Source organism: Panulirus ornatus, chromosome 66 (assembly GCF_036320965.1).
Source record: "Panulirus ornatus isolate Po-2019 chromosome 66, ASM3632096v1, whole genome shotgun sequence".
Classification (NCBI taxonomy): domain Eukaryota; kingdom Metazoa; phylum Arthropoda; class Malacostraca; order Decapoda; family Palinuridae; genus Panulirus; species Panulirus ornatus.
Window position 1 is genome coordinate 17816477 of NC_092289.1, and position 21986 is coordinate 17838462.

Consider the following 21986-nt stretch of genomic DNA (forward strand, 5'->3'; position numbering starts at 1 on the left):
TATACAAGAACTTCAGTATTTGTCGTGGTGAGGAAATGACATAGAGATAATAACATGATCACAAGATAAAAGTCTAACCACAAGGTATTCTTTTGGTTGCTTATGAACTATTGGCGATTATATGTCTCTTTGAGAGAGACTAGGCTTTGGCCAAGCTTGCAAAGAGAAGTACTGAGATACGTGACCTGCAGAATATGATTACTGGAACAAAAGTTTATTTGACTTTGGGTTACTGAAATCTGACGTGGTGTTGGAGGTTGAAAAGTAGAAATTAGGTCCAACTTGGTGAAATGTGTGGCATCGGTGAACAGGCATGTACAGAGAAACCTACGTTTAGCATCTTATTATCAGTGTGAGTGCAAATAATGAAATATACAAATAACCTGAATTAGAAAATCATAAACTGTCTATACCTGGGTGTTGTTTGCAAGACAAAAGTAAACATAAAACAGACATTCAGGACGAGAGAAACTTTCAGACTTGGATGTAAATCGGACAAAATACGGACAGTTCTATTACAAGTCGAAGCCAAAAAGGATATGTCATTTCAGCCTCAGCCAATCAGGATACAGCGGCCTCATCAACTAGTACGGGATCATCAGCATTCCCCAGCTGGCTCTACATACGGTCGTGTCCATCGACAAACAGTATTAAAACAAGTTTGATCCATACATAGATAACTGAACCTTATTATATATGTATATAATTCTACCGTATTTCCCAACTCGGCGTATTTATGTAATCAGCTGTAAAAAATAGATCGTGACTTCCAAAACTCTTCGAGAAAAATAAACATTTTATCATATCCTCGAGAATTCGCCTCTGATGTTGCTGGAACATTTTAAGACACGTTATAGTCTAAGGAACGGCAGTAAGACTAGTGTGTCCCACCTGCCAGTCATCGCTGGAAATTAATCATGCCATTGGGTCTTCCTCATTCTCTCTCTCTCTCTCTCTCTCTCTGGAGAGAGACGGATGGACAGTACAGTGAGATAACGCACCATTGACTGACTCTGATATCGGCTTGCTGGGGGCCTTTGCACCCGTCAGGGATACACAACCCCCTACTACCTCACTGTGAACGACGTAGCCAGGTAGCCATCAAAGGCGTCCTTCAAAACAGGTGTCTCCCACCCTCAAAAGGCGCCAACCCGGGTAGGACGCGGCTCACGCTTGGCTTCCGTCATTGGGCATTCTACACCAACCAGGATAATGTGGCCACTCTCCCAGTTTTGGTGTATATTCATCCCTTTTTTTTTCATTTTCGTATATACCAGTATACTGATGTAAGCTGCTGTACGTGCACTGTGCGCTTGGCCGGCGGAGCTAGGCTCCAGACGACGAGAGTAAGGGACTAAGGTCGCTGGGGGTAGGACGGTGCCCCCGTGGCCAAGAGTGGTCGACCCTGGCTGAGGCAGGAGTCGGCACGCCACATCGCTAGGCAACAGACACGCTCGCACGCCACCCCTCACGAGATGCAGGGTTTGTATTAGAGGAGACAAGATATAAGAAAATGAAGAAGGTGTCGCGAGTGAGTGTGGAGTGGGGTTTAGCGGAGGAGGAGGGGGTTTGTTCAAGTATCACAACACTGTTGGGTGTCACACGCAGCCACCATTAACCATCCCTCACGCTGGTCGCCCTCGTCCATACACACACACGACACTACAGCTGCTCTTTCCCTCGCAAGACAACGCATGGACACGAGAGAGAATAACCCCCAGCAACAGAACAGGAACGTAGCTTCATCACCACAGCAGTAGATAAACGTCAGTCTTTGAAAAGAGAGAAGGTAGAGCTGTCTTCACGGGGCGTCGGAAGATGAGCGCTTAACCTCCCTCCTCCCCTGGCGGAGAACACTTTAGGGGTTATACCACGCGGCACAGAAACACCTCGAACACATAACTCACATTTATACGCCGCATGGTTCCCTTCTGTGTGCCTGCGTATATGTGTGTGTGTGAGTGGCTGATTCTGCTTCCTCAGTAAGCCGGAGTAGGTGATGTGGCCCCTCATATACCCGTGGCCAAGGCCTCCTCCAGCCCTGAGACCCGGAAGGAAGGACGCGAACCACATAAAGAGTTCTCCCGAAGGAGTGCGACGACGTGCCACGACTAGGTGGCTGGCTGGCTGGCTGGCTGGCCCACCCAGCGGCGGCGGGTCGACCTGACCAGGAAGTCCAACTGGGTTTACCTCTCATTAGAGGAAGTCGCTACTGTCTGGTACTGTGGTGGTCCCTGGTGTACTGTGGTGTACCCTAGTGTACTGTGGTGGACCATGGTTTGCTACTGTGGTCGCTGGTGTACTGTGATGGTCCCTGGTGAATTTTGGTGGTCCCTGGCGTACTGTGCTGGTCCCTGTTGTACAGTGGTGGATCCTGGTGGACTTTGGTGGTCCATGGCGTACTGTGATGGTCTTTGGTGTAGTGTGGAGGTCTCTTGTATACTGTGTGGACCCTTGTGTACTGTGGTAGACCCTGTTCAGCACTTTGTTTTGTACGATGCCAGACCCTGTCCACAGAACACCAGTCTCGGAGACCTGACTGGAGCCAGACTTATAGACCTAAGTGAAGACCCAAAGGCCTGATAGACCTAAAGACCTAATCGGTCTGTTAGAGGAAGCCAGACCCACAGACATAGGTGGAGCCGTATCTCCAGACTCAGCAAGACTCACAGACAGAGCTAATGGTGCAGACTCAGTCACCCCCCACAGACCAAAGCAAGACTCACAGACAGAACCAGAGGTACAGATTCAGTCAGTCCCTCACAGACCCCGAGGAAGACTCACAGACAGAGGTACAGAGTCAGTCAGTCCCTCACAGACCAAAGCAAGACTCACAGACTGAACCAGAGGTACACACACTCAATCACCCCTTTTGACAGACCCAGTCAAAACACAGACGCTGGGTGAGGCGGGAGGGTGGACGTCGTGGCCAGCGGGAGCCATTCCTCAACGCTCATTCTGAAACCCTGGTCTCGGAAGGTCTCGGAAGTTCTTCTGGCACGTACTTTCACCACCTCGTACAAGCCTCCCGAGCCAAATGCCTCGTGCCTTCCGAACTTTCACTTAAATTCATCCAATCAGCGACAAGTTACACACAAAACACCACCACACTACCACCCTCCTCCCCCCTTTCACAAAGTTCTGCTCTTGCAAATCACCAACGAATCGTCAGTTCCCCAAGAAAGTTCCTCTTTAGTGCTATTAGAACTATATATATATATATATATATATATATATATATATATATATATAGGGTGAAATTTCATGCGTGTACTTTCTCTTTGAGCTATTAATACCACGGCTCCGTCTTGCGTTCAGTTGTCTCTCCCTCCCACAGTCCAAAAGTCAGCTTTGAAGGCAGCTGAGAAACACCTCCTCCCTCCCTCCCTGTGCAGGTGTGGTCGTCGCAGGTGTTCCCGCTGCTGCACTCGGCGCTTCAAGGTCAGGCAGGAGGAGGAGGAGGAGGAGGAGGGTGGGCAAGTGGACATGACGATTCTCCTCGTCCTCCTCGTCGTCATCGTCGTCATCAGTAAATCACTCCGTGTCCGGCAGTCGCTCGTCACTCGCTGGGTCTATTTATAGCCCGGGCGAGTAACTCGCTCGCTCCCCAGAGTCCTGGCGGGGCCCACACACACACACACACACACACACACACACACACACACAACACACACAAAACACACACACGCACACACACACACACAAACCCTACCCATATTACCCATCCCACCCTCGTAAGTCTTCCGTGTGTCTGCCTTTTATGATTCTTGCTTCATGACTGACTCTCTCTCTCTCTCTCTCTCTCTCTCTCTCTCCTAGACAGCAGGTTTGGGGGTGGGTGGGTAAGGAGGTCTTTGGGGCGTCCCTTCGTGTCTGGCAGTCCAGTCCATTCCTCCCCATCTGGAGACTCTCAGGGGGGGGGGGGGGAACTACCTCGTATGTGTGTGTGTGTAGTGTGTGTGTGTGTGTGTGTCTCGGCCAGCCCCCTCCCCCCCCGCCCTCTCCCGTGGTGTATGGCGCGGTTAAGCTCCCCGGCGAGACAGTCGCGCTGCCCGGGACCAGTTAGTTTAGTTTTAGTCGCCCGGCCTTGGGCACGGTGGAACTGTCGCCTCCCCCTTCCCTCCCTCCGCCTCCCTCGCCCCCCCCTCCTTGGGGTCCGTCCAATGCCAGACGGACCCCATTATGAGGGCATCCGTCCGTCTCGAGGTCTCGCGAATGAGAGAGAGAGAGAGAGAGAGAGAGAGAGAGAGAGAGAGAGAGAGAGAGAGAGAGAGGTAAAAGTGTCACAAGATGAATGACATCGTCGGAATCCGTATCGAAGAAGAGATAGATATATAGATAGATAGATAGATAGATAGAGAGAGAGAGAGAGAGAGAGAGAGAGAGAGAGAGAGAGAGAGAGAGAGAGAGAGAGAATCTTTCACGCCTCTTGACTCGACCTGCAGAGAGAGAGAGAGATTGTTGACGTGACATGTTTACAAGGTGAGACGAAGAGGCGTCGCCGCTGGAGGTGAAGGAAGTACATATGTCCTCTGTCTCCTGCAGGAGGTCCTACCCTCCCACCACCCTGGCTCACTCACTCACCCACCCAGCCGACCGACCTCCCCACACTCCGCCAGGAGGCGTAGTAAAACACCTGTTGATAAGGCAGGTGTTTTGACCCCTCCTCTAGCCAACCTCCCCACCCTCCGCCAGGAGACGTAGTACAACACCTGTTGACAAGGCAGGTGTTTTACCCCCCCCCCCCCCACCTCCCCCTCTTCAAGCTCCCCTCCCCTTGTAGCAGGTGTGACACACCTGCGGGTGAAATGGAGCGTTCTTCCTGAGCCACGAACCGTATGTCTGATGCGCCTGATTCAAATGAATGGGTCGAGGCTGAAGCGAAATGAGACACAAGACATAATCATCACCTCAAACAGAAAGTTCCGGTAGTGAGTGTGCGAGAGCTGGTCCAGGTGTACCAACTGCTGTGGGTGTACCAGCTGGCGGTCCATAGGTCTTAGTGAGTGTAAGAGAGCTGGTCCAGGTGTACCGACTGCTGTGGGTGTACCAGCTGGCGGTCCATAGGTCCCAGTGAGTGTAAGAGAGCTGGTCCAGGTGTACCAACTGCTGTGGGTGTACCAGCTGGCGGTCCACAGGTCCTAGTGAGTGTAAGAGAGCTGGTCCAGGTGTACCAACTGCTGTGGGTGTACCAGCTGACGGTCCATAGGTCCAGCAAGGGCTATTCCCCCTTCCCCCCACTCCCTCAAGGTAGTTCACTGGTCCAGTCAAGAGAACAGCGAGGAAGAGCCACGTTTTTGGACCATAGTGTACACACACACACACACACACACACACACACACACACACACACACACACACATCCCCATCTACCAGACAACCTCTGTACATGTACATTTATATCTACCAGCTACCAGACCCTCGTCCGTACACATCTACCAGACAGACGAGAGCGCGCTGGAGATTACCAGCTGTCTGGCCGAAATGCTAGTCGCCAGAGCAGCTACAACAGCAGCAGCTACAACAGCAGCTACAACAGCAGCTACAACAGCAGCAGCAGCAGCTACAACATCAGCTACAACAGCAGCAGCAGCTACAACAGCAGCACCAGCTACAACAGCAGTAGCAGCAGCTACAACAGCAGTAGCACCAGCTACAACAGCAGTAGCAGCAGCTACAACAGCAGTAGCAGCAGCTACAACAGCAGCAGCAGCGGCGGCATTAGTGGACAAGCGGCCAAAAAACCCGCACGCCGACTTTCGCGCCGATGATCCGTTTCTTGCGCGCCTCGACAGCCGTGGGTAACGACGCCGCTTGCTTTCTACGCCCGGAGGCGTGGGACTCCGGACACTTTTCGACCTAGTGTGAGCCAAGTACAGAAAACGTCTGGAATGCGTTGATTATTATCACAAGAAAGCCACAGTCATTGCGTAAGGCGCGTGCGAAAGACTGTGAGACGGCGAGAGACAGAGTAGGGAGGGGGGTACAGAAAACGGTAGGAGGCTCGCGTGTGCGCGCGCGCGAGGCTCTCGCGTTTGGGGGGGGTGACGGGGCTTTGACGCATGTACAGCCGAACGCACAGACTTCCTGGTGACCATAGGAAATAGAGAGGCGTCGCCAGCCGTCGCTTCCTGGCTCCTCCCTCATCATCATCATCATCATCCAGGGAGTTGGTCAGACAAGCGACCCTGTTACATTCGCGCCGCCACCATCTAGTGTCTCTCTCTCTCTCTCGCACACATGTCGCACCGGGATATGAGAGCGATTGACGCGCAAAAACGATTGGCTCTCTTCTCTCTCTCTCTCTCTCTCTCTCTCTCTCTCTCTCTCTCTCTCTCGCACACATGTCGCACCGGGATATGAGAGAGATTGACGCGCAAAAACGATTGGCTCTCTCTCTCTCTCTCTCTCTCTCTCTCTCTCTCTCTCTCTCTCTCTCTCTCTCTCGCACACATGTCGCACCGGGATATGAGAGAGATTGACGCGCAAAAACGATTGGCTCTCTCTCTCTCTCTCTCTCTCTCTCTCTCTCTCTCTCTCTCTCTCTCTCTCGCACACATGTCGCACCGGGATATGAGAGAGATTGACGCGCAAAAACGATTGGCTCTCTCTCTCTCTCTCTCTCTCTCTCTCTCTCTCTCTCTCTCTCTCTCTCGCACACATGTCGCACCGGGATATGAGAGAGATTGACGCGCAAAAACGATTGGCTCTCTCTCTCTCTCTCTCTCTCTCTCTCTCTCTCTCTCTCTCTCTCTCTCTCTCTCTCGTGTGGACCGAAACCGTGTTATGAAATCCGTAGGGGGGGGGATGATATGGGAGATGGTCACGTGCTTCGGTATGCGTCAGGAGGACGAAAGAAAAAGAGAGAGAGAGAGAGAGAGAGAGAGAGAGAGAGAGAGAGAGAGAGAGAGAGAGAGAGACGGGGCGACGACAAAGACGAGAGGTTTGGGGAGATGGTTGGTACACAGAAATGATTCTAATGATGCCACAGAGGAAAGGTGATAAGAATGATGAAAACGAGTGAGGATTTCGAGGGGGATGGAGGAGACGCAAGGAAAGGGGGGAGGGGTGAAGATGGGGGGATGGGGAAAGGGGGGGTTTTGGTATGTTTAGGGTGGTTGTGGGGGGGTGGGGGTGAACGGAGAAGTAGTAGTGTTGTGGGTAGTGAAAGTGTAGGTTGACCTAGCAGGTGTGTGTGTGTGTGTGTGTGTGTGTGTGTCGGGGAGAGAGAGAGACAGGGGTGGATGGGGGGAGGCTGTAATGACGGGAGGACGCGTTACGCCTAGCCACCTGGCTCTAGGTATACCTAGCCACCTGGCTCTAGGTATACCTAGCCACCTGTAGCTGGGGTTTACACTAGATGTGGGTACACTTCAGTGTATGTGGGCCTACTTATACTCCTAGCCCACCTAGCTACCTACATGTAATACACCTAGCTTAGGCTATACCTAGCCACCTACCTGTACCAGACCTAGCCACCTACCTGTACCAGACCTAGCCACATGCTTAGGGGACGCATAACTTCCCACTAGAGGCACATAGCCACTTGTCTAGGATACACCTAGCCACCTGCCTCTCACCCCACTACCTCGTAGCACCAACCCCACCACCACCACCACTGCCACCCCACAACCCCTGACCACAAGTGACGTAGGGACGTTAACATTCTAGGAAGGTGTGTATGTATCCTGGTGAAACTTCTGGAAGTCCAAATCTGAATTTTCACATGTATTTATGAGTGACGTATACATGTATACCTCCGATATCATATATATATATATATATATATATATATATATATATATATATATATATATATATATATATATATATATATGTATATATATATATATTCCTATGAGTCCACGGGGAAAATGAAATACGATAAGTTCCCAAGTGCACTTTCGTGTAATATCACATCATCAGAGGAGATAGAGGAAAGATTATATATATATATATATATATATATATATATATATATATATATATATATATATATATATATATATATATATATAATGAAGGAACTGTGACGATATTTGAGGATATAAAGGATGAAAATTGCCAAAGTATGGGACGGGAGCGACTGCACTGTTTGATTCAGAGTGTGAGAACATTGTACCTTCGAGAGGATACTAATGGTGCGAGAGTAGTGTTGTTGTGAGCTGTGTTGTTGTGAGGGGTTTAGGGAACACTGAGGCCTTGAGGGGAAATTACGGATGACTGAGGAGACTTCTATAAGACGGGAGAGGAGGCGAGGGAAGGAAGGGAGGGGGGGTTGGTCATCGTGGCAGTGATAACGGAGAGAGAGAGAGAGAGAGAGAGAGAGAGAGAGAGAGAGAGAGAGAGAGAGAGAGAGAGCTGAGCTAACGAGTGAAGACATGCTAAATGCTTGGAGGAGGGAGGGAGGGGGTGTGCGAGGGTGTTGATGAAGGAAATAAATTGGCGGTAATTGTCTAGGTGAGTGTATGTGTGTGTGTGTGTGTGTGTGTGGGGGTGGAGGTCGGTACGTTACAGGGAAGGTTAGCCAGCCTCCTTCAGCCTCCGCCTCTCTCTCTCTCTCTGGGTACGAACTGCTGTTGCTGCTACTACTGGTGGCGTGTAAACAACCATCTTTGGTAGCGCCGCGCCTGCCCCCGACGCGCGGACAGTCATGGTGCACACGCCCGTCTCAGGCTCTGGTGGCGTGCGTCTTGCCCAGTTTCAGGAAGCAGTGTGCCTCGAGATGCGAGGATGTAACGAAAAATATTCAGTTTCAGGAGGTTAAAGGTGTTACGCACGGACGTCGTATTTAAGACTGGGGACTTGTGTTGCAGGTGGCGCTGTGTTTGCTGAAGGTAGGTAACCAGGAATCAAATCTTGGTTTGCCAGAAGTCCTTATGTTTCATCAGGACGCTTCATCTAAAAATGGTTTGTAATGAAAGGAGTTTTGTTCTTCAGGCGTATGGCTCGTGGACGAAGCTATGAGCACAATGAGCGAGCAACACCTAAATTTAGTGATCTTAGGTCGTCCTGTTAACCTGTCCAAGTATCATCCTTTTGTATTTATTGTGGAGGGACCTGAGGAATAGGGTAGTTAATGTCTACGTCCCCAGCAGGTCAACTCCTACCCTCAGCCATAACCCCCCTGGGGCTTCTCCCTCCCTCCCTCACTAGTCCCTCCTTCTCGCCTGGCCTCCCGCACCACAAAAGAAAGTAGGAAGGAAAGTGTGTGTGTGTGTGTGTGTGTGTGTGTGTGTGTGTGTGTGGTGAGCCCTGATCACCTCCACGACGGGTTGCCGCCAGACCATCTCAACCACACGCCACCCCAACCACTCCTCCTCACACCCCAGGATCCCAACAAACACTCCCACACAGGGGGAACAAGACGTCCTCCTCAACCGCACAGAGACAAAGCTCTTTGATCACCCACCTACACACACACACACACACACACACACACACACGAGAGAGACACACGCTGAGCATGATCCCTAGTCCTCCACACTTGCTGGTGACTGGAAAACAGAGAAGAAATAAAAAAATGCTTTCCCACGACGGTCAATAACACGTTCGAGACTGCACTTCGATGCCCCTGACATACGTCCAGAAGGGGAAGACTTTCTGGCCGAAGTTGCGATACGGGTAAAATGCTACGTGGTGAAAGTTGACAATATACCGGAGTTCCTTTCTCTGACGTGGTTATTAGATGAGTAATATGCAACACCTGCTTTCTCCTGGTAGGCAGGAGGGGCAGAGCCGTGTGCTTGTCTGGAGAGGCGGTCGTTGAGCAAGCAGCGGGTCAGCAAAGGTTAGGCAAGCCCGCCTGTTTGTGTGTGAGGAGGGAGGAGGGAGCAAATGCTGTGAGGCAGGCTAAGAGTGGTTGTGGTTGTGGTTGTGGCTGTGGTTGTGGTTAACTGTGGCGGAGCTTCGCTCTGAAGTACGTGTGTGTGTGTGTGTGTGTGTGTGTGTGGGCTGAGATTGTGTTCAAGGTTTAGATGTGGTGGTTATCCATGTATCCAAACACGGCCCCCTCAAACATAACTTGAACTTAAGAAAATTACCACCGCAACTGGATATGCGTACACGAGAAAAGTCACTGTGGTGTTGTGGGCAGGGATGGTACGTTAACGGGATAGTGGTGGTAGTGGTGGTGGTATGGTTGACTGGTCTCACTTGCGGATGCCCCAGGGAACAGCGACGGACCTAAAACTCCCCAACAAGTCTTTTGACACTAAAGCCCTTCACGTATGTTGTTGTTGTTGCCACCTTCACTTGTTTGCTCCGCCGACGAAGTATTCGAAAAGATCTCAATCCCCTTCCGGGAAGGATCTATATATACCATCTTTCACTTTACCGTATCTCGACTGATCCTTATTTATATGTTCGATAAGAAGAGATTCATAGCCTACGAGAGAAGGAACTTCTTCCGGTCATATGGCAATGGTGCGACGGTCATTTAGAATGTATGGGCAAGGTCGTCTGTGTGTGAGTGTGTGTGTGTGTGTGTGTGTGTGTGTGTGTGTGAATCCTTGGCAGGACTCTGTGGTCGGATGGGAAGTGATTATTGCCTCTCTTCCTCACCAGGTCACTACCAGAAGAGGGCGAAGATGTCCCGCGCGAAACAAACAAACAAAAAAGAAACATGAAAGCCTCCTGATATGGGTTCGCGAGTGATGTGCAGAGGAAAAGAGGTGAGTCTCATTATATCTGTCGGTGCTGCGCTGAGAGAGAGAGAGAGAGAGAGAGAGAGAGAGAGAGAGAGAGAGAGAGAGAGAGAGAGAGAGAGAGACTATTTCACTAGTGGGGGTCTCATCTCTTGAAATATGCTCAGCCATCATACGATTTGACTTATATACGATGCTTCCTCCATTGACCATGTCTTCAGCCTTCGTGTTCCACCCAACCCCTGCTCTAATGCTATATATATGTGCTTTACGTATTCGTTGTGTTTATCAAACAATTTTCTTGCTTAATTTCATGTCATGTCGTCTGGATGCTTTGATTTTCGAAGAACTACACTGTCTGCGTCATCGAAATGTTTTTAAAAACGTGTGTGTGTGTGTGTGTGTGTGTGTGTGTGTGTGTGTGTGTGTTTGTGTTTGTGTGTGTGTGTGGGTGCAAGGGTACCCACTCACCACCTTCCGTCTCCTCCATTCATTTCTCCGATTATCATTAGTCACTTTTTTTTCCCTCCTACGCCCGCGTGAAAGTCATTCATTGATGGCTAAATTGTATGTTTCGTCCAGTGTGATTACGAGCCCAGAGCCCTGCTCGCTGGTAGAAGTCTGGGCAGATGTTATCTCTCCTCTTTGGAGGAAGGAGGAGCCCTTCTCTCCCCCAGCAACAAACCCCCACACGCATCCCCCTTAGGAGCTGGTAGCCTCCCGCCCCCTCAACACCTGTTGGTAGAAAACAAGCAGGTGGCTATAAATAGCCAACAGTGTTAGATAAAAAAAGATCCGGTCTTGCGCGCGATTGCATTATCTATGATTATCTTTTTTGGGTGAGGCTAATACGTCAGGGAATATGCTAGTCTTCACCACGACAGAAGCAACAGCAATTCTTTGTGAATTGCTGACAATAACCCCCACCTGTTCACGTCAGCTGTGTGGTAAGGGAGGCGGAGGCGTCTAGTGCAAGTCAAGACACCGACCATGTCTCGTCCAAAGCGTGACTGACTCTGTCACTCCCCACCACCACAGAGGGAGAGAGGGGGAGTTCAAGCCTCCCCTACCACACTAAGCAGAGTGGTCGTGGTGCATACTATCACCACAAGGGAGGGAGAGGAGGTGTGTGTGTGTGTGCTGGTAGAGCTACCACCCCAGGAGGGCTGGTAGAGTTACCACAACCCCACCCTCCCAGGAGGTATGGTCGACCCACGTCGCCAGGCTGTCTGGTTAGACTTCCGCTTGGCTACACACCTTATCATCATCATCATCATCATCACGTGCTCTTCATGACTTGCTTGTCCAACATGTCCACTTTATGAGACAAGAAGACTTGAAGTATTACAGCGAAATGGACAAGCGATATATATATATATATATCGAAGCTCAAGGGTAAAGGGGAAGAGTGGTTTGGAAATGTCTGGGGAGTGAAGTCAGGGGTTAGTGAGAGGACAAGAGCAAGGGAAGGAGTAGCAATACTCCTGAAACAGGAGTTGTGGGAGTATGTCATAGAATGTAAGAAAGTAAATTCTCGATTAATATGGGTAAAATTGAAAGTTGATGGAGAGAGGTGGGTGATTATTGGTGCATATGCACCTGGGCATGAGAAGAAAGATCATGAGAGGCAAGTGTTTTGGGAGCAGCTAAATGAGTGTGTTAGCGGTTTTGATGCACGAGACCGGGTTATAGTGATGGGTGATTTGAATGCAAAGGTGAGTAATGTGGCAGTTGAGGGAATAATTGGTATGCATGGGGTGTTCAGTGTTGTAAATGGAAATGGTGAAGAGCTTGTAGATTTATGTGCTGAAAAAGGACTGATGATTGGGAATACCTGGTTTAAAAAGCGAGATATACATAAGTATACTTATGTAAGTAGGAGAGATGGCCAGAGAGCGTTATTGGATTACGTGTTAATTGACAGGCGTGCGAAAGAGAGACTTTTGGATGTTAATGTGCTGAGAGGTGCAACTGGAGGGATGTCTGATCATTATCTTGTGGAGGCTAAGGTGAAGATTAGTATGGGTTTTCAGAAAAGAGGAGTGAATGTTGGGGTGAAGAAGGTGGTGAGAGTAAGTGAGCTTGGGAAGGAGACCTGTGTGGGGAAGTACCAGGAGAGACTGTGTACAGAATGGAAAAAGGTGAGAACAATGGAAGTAAGGGGAGTCGGGGAGGAATGGGATGTATTTAGGGAATCAGTGATGGATTGCGCAAAAGATGCTTGTGGCATGAGAAGAGTGGGAGGTGGGCTGTTTAGAAAGGGTAGTGTGTGGTGGGATGAAGAAGTAAGAGTATTAGTGAAAGAGAAGAGAGAGGCATTTGGACGATTTTTGCAGGGAAAAAATGCAATTGAGTGGGAGAAGTATAAAAGAAAGAGACAGGAGGTCAAGAGAAAGGTGCAAGAGGTGAAAAAAAGGGCAAATGAGAGTTGGGGTGAGAGACTATCAGTAAATTTTAGGGAGAATAAAAAGATGTTCTGGAAGGAGGTAAATAGGGTGCGTAAGACAAGGGAGCAAATGGGAACTTCAGTGAAGGGCGTAAATGGGGAGGTGATAACAAGTAGCGGTGATGTGAGAAGGAGATGGAATGAGTATTTTGAAGGTTTGTTGAATGTGTCTGATGACAGAGTGGCAGATATAGGGTGTTTTGGTCGAGGTGGTGTGCAAAGTGAGAGGGTTAGGGAAAATGATTTGGTAAACAGAGAAGAGGTAGTAAAAGCTTTGCGGAAGATGAAAGCCGGCAAGGCAGCAGGTTTGGATGGTATTGCAGTGGAATTTATTAAGAAAGGGGGTGACTGTATTGTTGACTGGTTGGTAAGGTTATTTAATGTATGTATGACTCATGGTGAGGTGCCTGAGGATTGGCGGAATGCGTGCATAGTGCCATTGTACAAAGGCAAAGGGGATAAGAGTGAGTGCTCAAATTACAGAGGTATAAGTTTGTTGAGTATTCCTGGTAAATTATATGGGAGGGTATTGATTGAGAGGGTGAAGGCATGTACAGAGCATCAGATTGGGGAAGAGCAGTGCGGTTTCAGAAGTGGTAGAGGATGTGTGGATCAGGTGTTTGCTTTGAAGAATGTATGTGAGAAATACTTAGAAAAGCAAATGGATTTGTATGTAGCATTTATGGATCTGGAGAAGGCATATGATAGAGTTGATAGAGATGCTCTGTGGAAGGTATTAAGAATATATGGTGTGGGAGGCAAGTTGTTAGAAGCAGTGAAAAGTTTTTATCGAGGATGTAAGGCATGTGTACGTGTAGGAAGAGAGGAAAGTGATTGGTTCTCAGTGAATGTAGGTTTGCGGCAGGGGTGTGTGATGTCTCCATGGTTGTTTAATTTGTTTATGGATGGGGTTGTAAAGGAGGTAAATGCAAGAGTCCTGGAAAGAGGGGCAAGTATGAAGTCTGTTGGGGATGAGAGAGCTTGGGAAGTGAGTCAATTGTTGTTCGCTGATGATACAGCGCTGGTGGCTGATTCATGTGAGAAACTGCAGAAGCTGGTGACTGAGTTTGGTAAAGTGTGTGGAAGAAGAAAGTTGAGAGTAAATGTGAATAAGAGCAAGGTTATTAGGTACAGTAGGGGTGAGGGTCAAGTCAATTGGGAGGTGAGTTTGAATGGAGAAAAACTGGAGGAAGTGAAGTGTTTTAGATATCTGGGAGTGGATCTGTCAGCGGATGGAACCATGGAAGCGGAAGTGGATCATAGGGTGGGGGAGGGGGCGAAAATTTTGGGAGCCTTGAAAAATGTGTGGAAGTCGAGAACATTATCTCGGAAAGCAAAAATGGGTATGTTTGAGGGAATAGTGGTTCCAACAATGCTGTATGGTTGCGAGGCGTGGGCTATGGATAGAGATGTGCGCAGGAGGATGGATGTGCTGGAAATGAGATGTTTGAGGACAATGTGTGGTGTGAGGTGGTTTGATCGAGTAAGTAACGTAAGGGTAAGAGAGATGTGTGGAAATAAAAAGAGCGTGGTTGAGAGAGCAGAAGAGGGTGTTTTGAAATGGTTTGGGCACATGGAGAGAATGAGTGAGGAGAGATTGACCAAGAGGATATATGTGTCGGAGGTGGAGGGAACGAGGAGAAGAGGGAGACCAAATTGGAGGTGGAAAGATGGAGTGAAAAAGATTTTGTGTGATCGGGGCCTGAACATGCAGGAGGGTGAAAGGAGGGCAAGAAATAGAGTGAATTGGAGTCATGTGGTATACAGGGGTTGACGTGCTGTCAGTGGATTGAAGCAAAGCATGTGAAGCGTCTGGGGTAAACCATGGAAAGCTGTGTAGGTATGTATATTTGCGTGTGTGGACGTGTGTATGTACATGTGTATGGGGGGGGGGGGTTGGGCCATTTCTTTCGTCTGTTTCCTTGCGCTACCTCGCAAACGCGGGAGACAGCGACAAAGTATAAAAAAAAAAAAAAAAAAAAAAAAAAAATATATATATATATATATATATATATATATATATATATATATATATATATATATATATATTTATATATATATATATATATATATATATATATATATATATATATATATATATATATATATATATATATATATGGGAGTGGATTTGGCAGAGAATGGAACCATGGAAGCGGAAGTGAGTCACAGGGTGGGGTAAGGGGCGAAGGTTCTGGGAGCGTTGAAGAATGTATGGAAGGCGAGAACGTTATCTTAGAGAGCAAAAATGGGTATGTTTGAAGGAATCGTGGTTCCAACAATCTTACATGGTTGTGAGGCATGGGCTATAGATAAGGTTGTGCGAAGGAGTGTGGATGTGTTGGAAATGAGATGTTTGAGGACAATATGTGGCATAAGGTGGTTTGATCGGGTAAGTAATGAAAGGGTAAGAGAGATGCGTGGTAATAGAAAGAGTGTCTTTGAGAGAGCAGAAGAGGGTGTTTTGAAATGGTTTGGTCACATGGAGAGAATGAGTGAGGAAAGATAGACCAAGAGGATATATGTGTCAGAGGTGGAGGGAACGAGGAGAAGTGGGAGACCAAATTAGAGGTGGAAGGACGGAGTGAAAAAGATTTAGAGCGATCGGGGCCTGAACATACAGAAGGGTGAAAGGCGGGCAAGGAATAGAGTGAATTGGAACGATGTGGTATATTGGGGTCGACGTGCTGTCTGTGGATTGAACCAGGGCATATGAAGCGTCTGAGGTAAACCATGGAAAGTTTTATGGGACCTGGATGTGGAAAGGGAGCTGTGGTTTCGGTGCATCACACATGACAGCTAGAGACTGAGTGTGAACGAATGTCGCCTTTGTTGTCTTTTCCTGGCGCTACCTCTCGCGCACGCGGTGGGAGGGGGATGCCATTTCATGTATGGCGGGGTGGCGGCGGGAATGGATGAAGGCAGCATGTATGAATATGTCCATGTGTATATATGTATATATGTATATATCTGTGTATGTATATGTTCCTAGGCTTTGTTACGTCTATGTCCACTTCTGCAGCATCTGCAGTGTCACTCTCGACATCCCCCCTCATGTCTACCTCCTTCCCAATATGAATCATCTCTCTGAAACCCAACTGTCTGAGGCTGCATCTTCACTACACTATCATATCTCTACCATCGTCTCTGATCCAAGGGCTGTTTATAAGCTCTCTGTAGTAGAAAATTCCCGTTGCTTGTTTCATGGATCTTCTGTCTCGATCTTTGAAGCCATTGACTCATTTTCTTTGTACCTTATATAATCTCACTTGTATCTTTCGTATATTCGTCCACTCCCTCCCGCTGCCCCGATATTCCTTCACCTGTGTACATTTTGACTACTTGACTTCCGGCCATGAAGCTTTGGTTTCTTTACATCCAATGTGCTGGGAGTATGTACTTAGAGGATATCAGTGTACACCACAGAGATTGGTTAGGCTCTGCTTAGAGTGATAACGTGGTAGAGTAGAGGCCCTTTCTTCAGACTGGGGTCATTTGAGCTTTATTGAAAGACTAACCGAATGGTCTTTAGATTAGGGAGGGAGTGAGGTCAAAAGTGACTGGTTCCCAGGGAATGTCGGCTTGCGACAGGGGTGTGTGATGTCTCCATGGTTGTTTAATTTGTTTATGGATGGGGTTGTTAAGGAGGTGAATGCACGAGTTTTGGAGAGAGGGGCAAGTTAGGCTCTGCTTAGAGTGATACGTGGAAGAGTAGAGGCCCTTTTTCAGATTGGTTAGGCTCTGCTTAGAGTGATACGTGGTGGAGTAGAGGCCCTTTTTTTCTTTTCGTTCCTTGAACGATCAACAACAAACACGTCTTCCGCTCCCTTTGGCAATGCCGACTCTGGTGCGTTGGGACAGCTCAGCGATCATCGTGGCCCAGGTGTGTCACACACTGACTCTCCCTGAAACCCAGCAATGTTTCGCACGACATGATGACACCAGCTGTGTGCTGATCGCATAGCGGAGACTGTCTCTCGGTTAGAGTGGAGTCATATACATCACCTTCTTCCACTTTGCCCTTATCGCTACACCTCATAGCTTGGTGGTTCTTGCTGTGGAGTCTCTCACATCAGGACGAAGCTTGCTGGGCCTCGAAACACTTCCCTTCTTCTGCGTTTCACGCCTCCTTCATTTCCACTCATTGTTGCTGAGTTGATTTGACGCCTTCCTTTGCAATTGACTATTTCTGGTTCTTCATCGAAAGCATCATCAACAGCTGTAACTCAACTTCCTCTACTCTCTTCTGACCTTATGAATTCCTTAGCAAAAAATTCTCCTGATAAAGCCGAACTCTCTTTGGTTCTTTAGCCAACTCTAGTCCCCGTTCCCTTACCCCCCACACCACCTCCCGATGAACCTATACCCTATCCAACATTTTGTCCTCTTGCAAGGTCTTATGAAACACTTTCCCCAGCTTTTAATAGGCCAGGCGTATGGTCCAGACTGGCATTCTTCCTCGTGTGGTAAAGGAGACTTCCACTGAACCAGCTCCGAACAGTGATCTGTCCTGAGATGTGAACCTAATGACCATTTGGGAAGGTTCTCCCTCCACCCAACACCTCTGCTCTCTCTCTCTCTCTCTCTCTCTCTCTCTCTCTCTCTCTCTCTCTCTCTCTCTCTCTCTCTCTCTCTCTCTCTCTCTCTCCACCGGTTGTCAAACGCTCCTTAACCCACACCGTTAAAGCACTTGGGAACCCCCCACACACCCTTATCTAAGATCACATGGCCATTAGCGAGTGTTAGCAGACTTCTCTTCTTGCACGTGGGTTACGCCACGAATGAACGGTCACCTCCGGCGAGGTCATACATCATCGTCGGTGGATAATTAGTAGTACAATCCCGTCGGAGAAACCACTCACAACAAGGAAGTCCATCCTCTCCCTGCTACGGATCGTAGTGCAGCCTTGAAGCTGCCAGTAGCTTCATTAAGCAAAAAGTTGGTTGTACGGTCTCTTGATTGAGGTCTTGCACTCTCCCGCTTTTCATTGCTCCGCTTACGAGGGATGGATGTTAAATCCAGACCAAATTCCCATCACGACTTCCTCACATTTAGAAACAAAATCAGAGCCAAATTGTTCTCAGAAACTACAATTCTTCCTTGGAAGAACCTGAGGTTTACTTCGGGCGACTCCCGCAACACGGTATGCTAATCAGAACTAATGTTCAATTGCCATCACTGGAAAAGATGATAGTATTATTACTGAAATGTGTGTTTCAATATCATTAATAGAACACATGTCAGAGCCCAAGCTGATGCTTCACCGTCATTTCTTTCTTTTTCGCTTATGCGTTATATAGAATAGACACTTAGGTATAAGTGGTGAATATTTTGGTGACGAGGTTAGTGTGAGGAGGGGAATTCACAGATTGCATTCTACCACCTCTAGGGTCCCTGGACCTCCGGATTTGGTCGGGTGTCGTGAGCATAAGGGTCTTCCAGACTTACACCAGCGAGGGCCATCCCGACTGACGAGCTGGTATCACCCTCCTCACTGATAACAACCCCACCATTCCGTGGGTTCTCTCCGAATAACGTTTATCGCAGGGGAAAGCGGCGGTCGCTCAAGACGAGGGCGTTGGAAGGGGTGGGGGTGTCAGGTTAGCGGGAGAGAGGGGGAGGTTGGGAGGGAGATCGTATTATGTAGCACCGGCAGGTTTTTGGTGGGGGTCGGGCAGCAGCGAGGTGCGGGAAGTCCTGGGGTGTGTACGTATACACACACACACTCGCCATTTCCGCCTCGGGTCAAGGAGACGAAGCGGCTCTTACTGTGGGTGGCCGAGCGTGAAACTGTGGCCACGCCTGCTGCAGGAGCTAGCTGCCTGCTCCTCCGGTGGCGCAGGGGAGGCGTTGGTGGGAAAGGTGAAAAGGAGAGACTTGTGAAAGAAGAGGGAGAAAGAGAGAGTAAGGATGGGAGGTGTGTGGAAAGAGAGATGGGGAGGGAGGGAGTTAGGGAGGTGGTGCACACAGTCGGTGGCGTGGTCACATATAAGGGCCAGGCGACAGTGTTTCCGCAAATGATCCCGTAGAAAAAAAACTCGTCCCACGTCGGATATGCTCTGTAGTTGTCACCGCCGCCGACGCCACCACGACTTGTACCGTCATGTGCGCTCCGCCAACTGCGATTTGTGCCATCAACTGTGCCACCGCCACCACAATTTGTGCCGTCAACTGTGCCGCCGCCACCACAATTTGTGCCATCACCGCAACTCCCCTTTGGCCGACCCATCCTCCAGATGCTGCCCAGGAATAACAATGTCTCCCTTGGCTGGAACGACGTGCTGGCCCCCCCTGATTATTAGGATGGGGCGGGGCAAGCTGGGGCCAGGTTGGGAGTGTCGGGGCGGGGCAGGCCTGTGTAAGGCCACATGCGAGGCTAGGATCGAAACCTCTCCCAGGCTGGGATGGATGGAGGTCCCACGTAGGGACTGGGGATGAGATTGGGAGCGGGGCGGACCCAGGCAAGGAGGGGACGTGGCTGTAATGTGTGTATTTCACTTTCACTGCACAAGACGGACGGAGGAGACGATGATGTGGTCAGATGGTCGGTCCCCGTGTGCGAGAACCAACTCCCTCTGTGTCAACCTGTTACCCGTCTGTGTGTGTGTCTGTGTATCTGTCTGTCGCTGTGTGTCTCTGTGCCTCTGTCGGTTTCCCCTGCAGCTGGTGCTCGTCTGAGGGTTTCTTGTCTGTCGAGGAACAGGGTCTCCCGCTACAGTCAAAATTCCCCTTCCTCCTTCATCCTTCTCACACACACACACACACACGGACCATCTCCCATATCACCTGCCCCCCAAAACCATCGCTCCGTGCATAGGTTTAAGTTCTCGCGTATTTCTCATCCGTTTTGTGATCTCTCCTGCTAACAAGCAGTCGTCAGAGGACCCACTTTGTGCGTTACTTAGCATTTCTTTGCATCGTCAGGAGAGTAAGCCATGCTTAACGGGCCGGGAAGCATATGCGAGGCGAGCGGCACCGTGAGACGGTGATGACGACAAAATGAACGACTGGCGAGAGCCGGACGGCACCGTGAGACGGTAATGACGACAGAATGAACGACTGGCGAGAGCCGGAACCATATGTGAGGTTGGCGAGCGTACGCTACAACACCGTGGTGATGGACTGGGGCTACGGGCGACGGCCGGAACCATATGTGAGGTTGGCGAGCGTACGCCACAACACCGTGGTGATGGACTGGGGCTACGGGCGACGGCCGGAACCATATGTGAGGTTGGCGAGCGTACGCTAGAACACCGTGATGATGGACTGGGGCTACGGGCGATGGCCGGAACCATATGTGAGGCGGGCGACAGAGAGAGAGAGGGAGGAGTATATGGGCCAAGGTTGTAGCGATGGCTCACCGCAGACCGACACTTACTTCCCGCCGAATTGTTTACTCTTGACTCAGCATGGAAGACATACGATAATATGTCACACTCTTCGAACCGCCGCGGGGGGGTTTTAAACCCGCACCGCTTGTCTCCCGGATGTGCTAAGAATACTACAATCCTGTACGTAAACACTACGTCCTCATTACATTGGAGTGATTGGATTTTATAAAGATTACGTAGGACAAGAGGAAGAGAGGAGCTTCTTAAGTATGACGGACTTAATTATTTTACGGTTGGTAATAACTTCTCGTTGATGGAAGGAAACTCTTGGACTTCTTGAACTTCCAGCGTTCACAGCTGAGCAAGAATTGTCTCTCACAGACTGAATGAGGGGGAAAAAAAACCCCAGAAGTCACCAGAGAAAGTGGCAAGTAACGTTCTTTGGTTTATGTCATTCTGGTCGCCGCCCCCCTCCTCCCCGCCCCCCATGCGCGCGCACGCCCCGGGTGACATTTCTCCTAAGATTTTATATCATTATCTTAATTTCTCAAGACAATACCAGAGTATTTCATAAATGTTAAGTGCACGAAAAGTCGAATCTGAAATCTTATATCCAAAGATGAGGGAAAAAAGAAAGAAAGATGTGAGCTGCACGACAATTTTGCAGCAATGTGTACGAAATTCGTGTAATTGGCACCGAGCGGACCCGCCGGCAGAGGAAGCAGCAGTTGAGTGAGTGACTGCGGACCGTTAGGCCGACGCTGGCGGAGTTGCCGTACAATGCCCACCGCCGAGCCCGACGCCAGCGGCGCATGACTGAGGGCGGCGGAAGTAAGACTGTGTCGCCTCACTTTCATTTTGCACATGATCGTCGCGAGGAACGCCTCGAGCCGGGAACGTTATCAGGCCTTCGTGATGGGTGAGCGAGGGTTGGGTGTCAGGAGGGGGGAGTGATGGGTGAGGGAGGGTGGGGTGTCAGGCCTTCGTGATGGGTGAGGGAGGGTTGGGTGTCAGGAGGGAGTAGTGATGGGTGAGGGAGGGTGGGGTGTCAGGCCGTCGTGATGGGTGAGGGAGGGCTTGGGTGTCAGGAGGGGGGAGTGATGGGTGAGGGAGGGTAGGGTGTCAGGCCTTCGTGATGGGTGAGGGAGGGCTAGGGTGTCAGGAGGGAGTAGTGATGGGTGAGGGAGGGTGGGGTGTCAGGCCTTCGTGATGGGTGAGGGAGGGCAAGGGTGTCAGGAGGGAGTAGTGATGGGTGAGGGAGGGTAGGGTGTCAGGCCTTCGTGATGGGTGAGGGAGAGTTGGGGTGTCAGGAGGGAGTGAGGTAGAGACATAGTGAGGTGAGGGAAGTTTTGATTGCTTTTCGACAATGACGAACCAACTCACACTACAGTCAAGGTTCATATATGTAAAAGTACAAGTAACGTGAAGTATGGGATCATACAGGATGCGTTGAATATATCCACTCACATACATCTGTACAGGATCGGTGCGGGAGGCAGCGTTGAAATCACCTCAACCCTAAGAAGGTAAACCAAATTGAGGAAGTGTCGGGTCTTGCTTGA

At 49.5% G+C, this 21986-nt stretch overlaps 1 protein-coding gene across 2 annotated transcripts in view; it reads right to left on the reverse strand.

The window, feature by feature from the left end:
* Positions 1–21986, reverse strand: part of LOC139746945 (uncharacterized) — a 42895-nt gene that overhangs the window by 7589 nt on the left and 13320 nt on the right. Inside the window, exon 1 of one of the 2 annotated variants that reach the window (XM_071658641.1) lies at positions 1908–2039. The exons of the other annotated variant lie outside the window; for it this stretch is intronic. Coding sequence (XP_071514742.1) covers positions 1908–1922 — 15 coding nt within the window. The 5' untranslated portion in view covers positions 1923–2039. Of the gene's footprint in view, positions 1–1907; positions 2040–21986 lie in introns of those variants that run through there. 2 annotated transcript variants of the gene reach the window in all.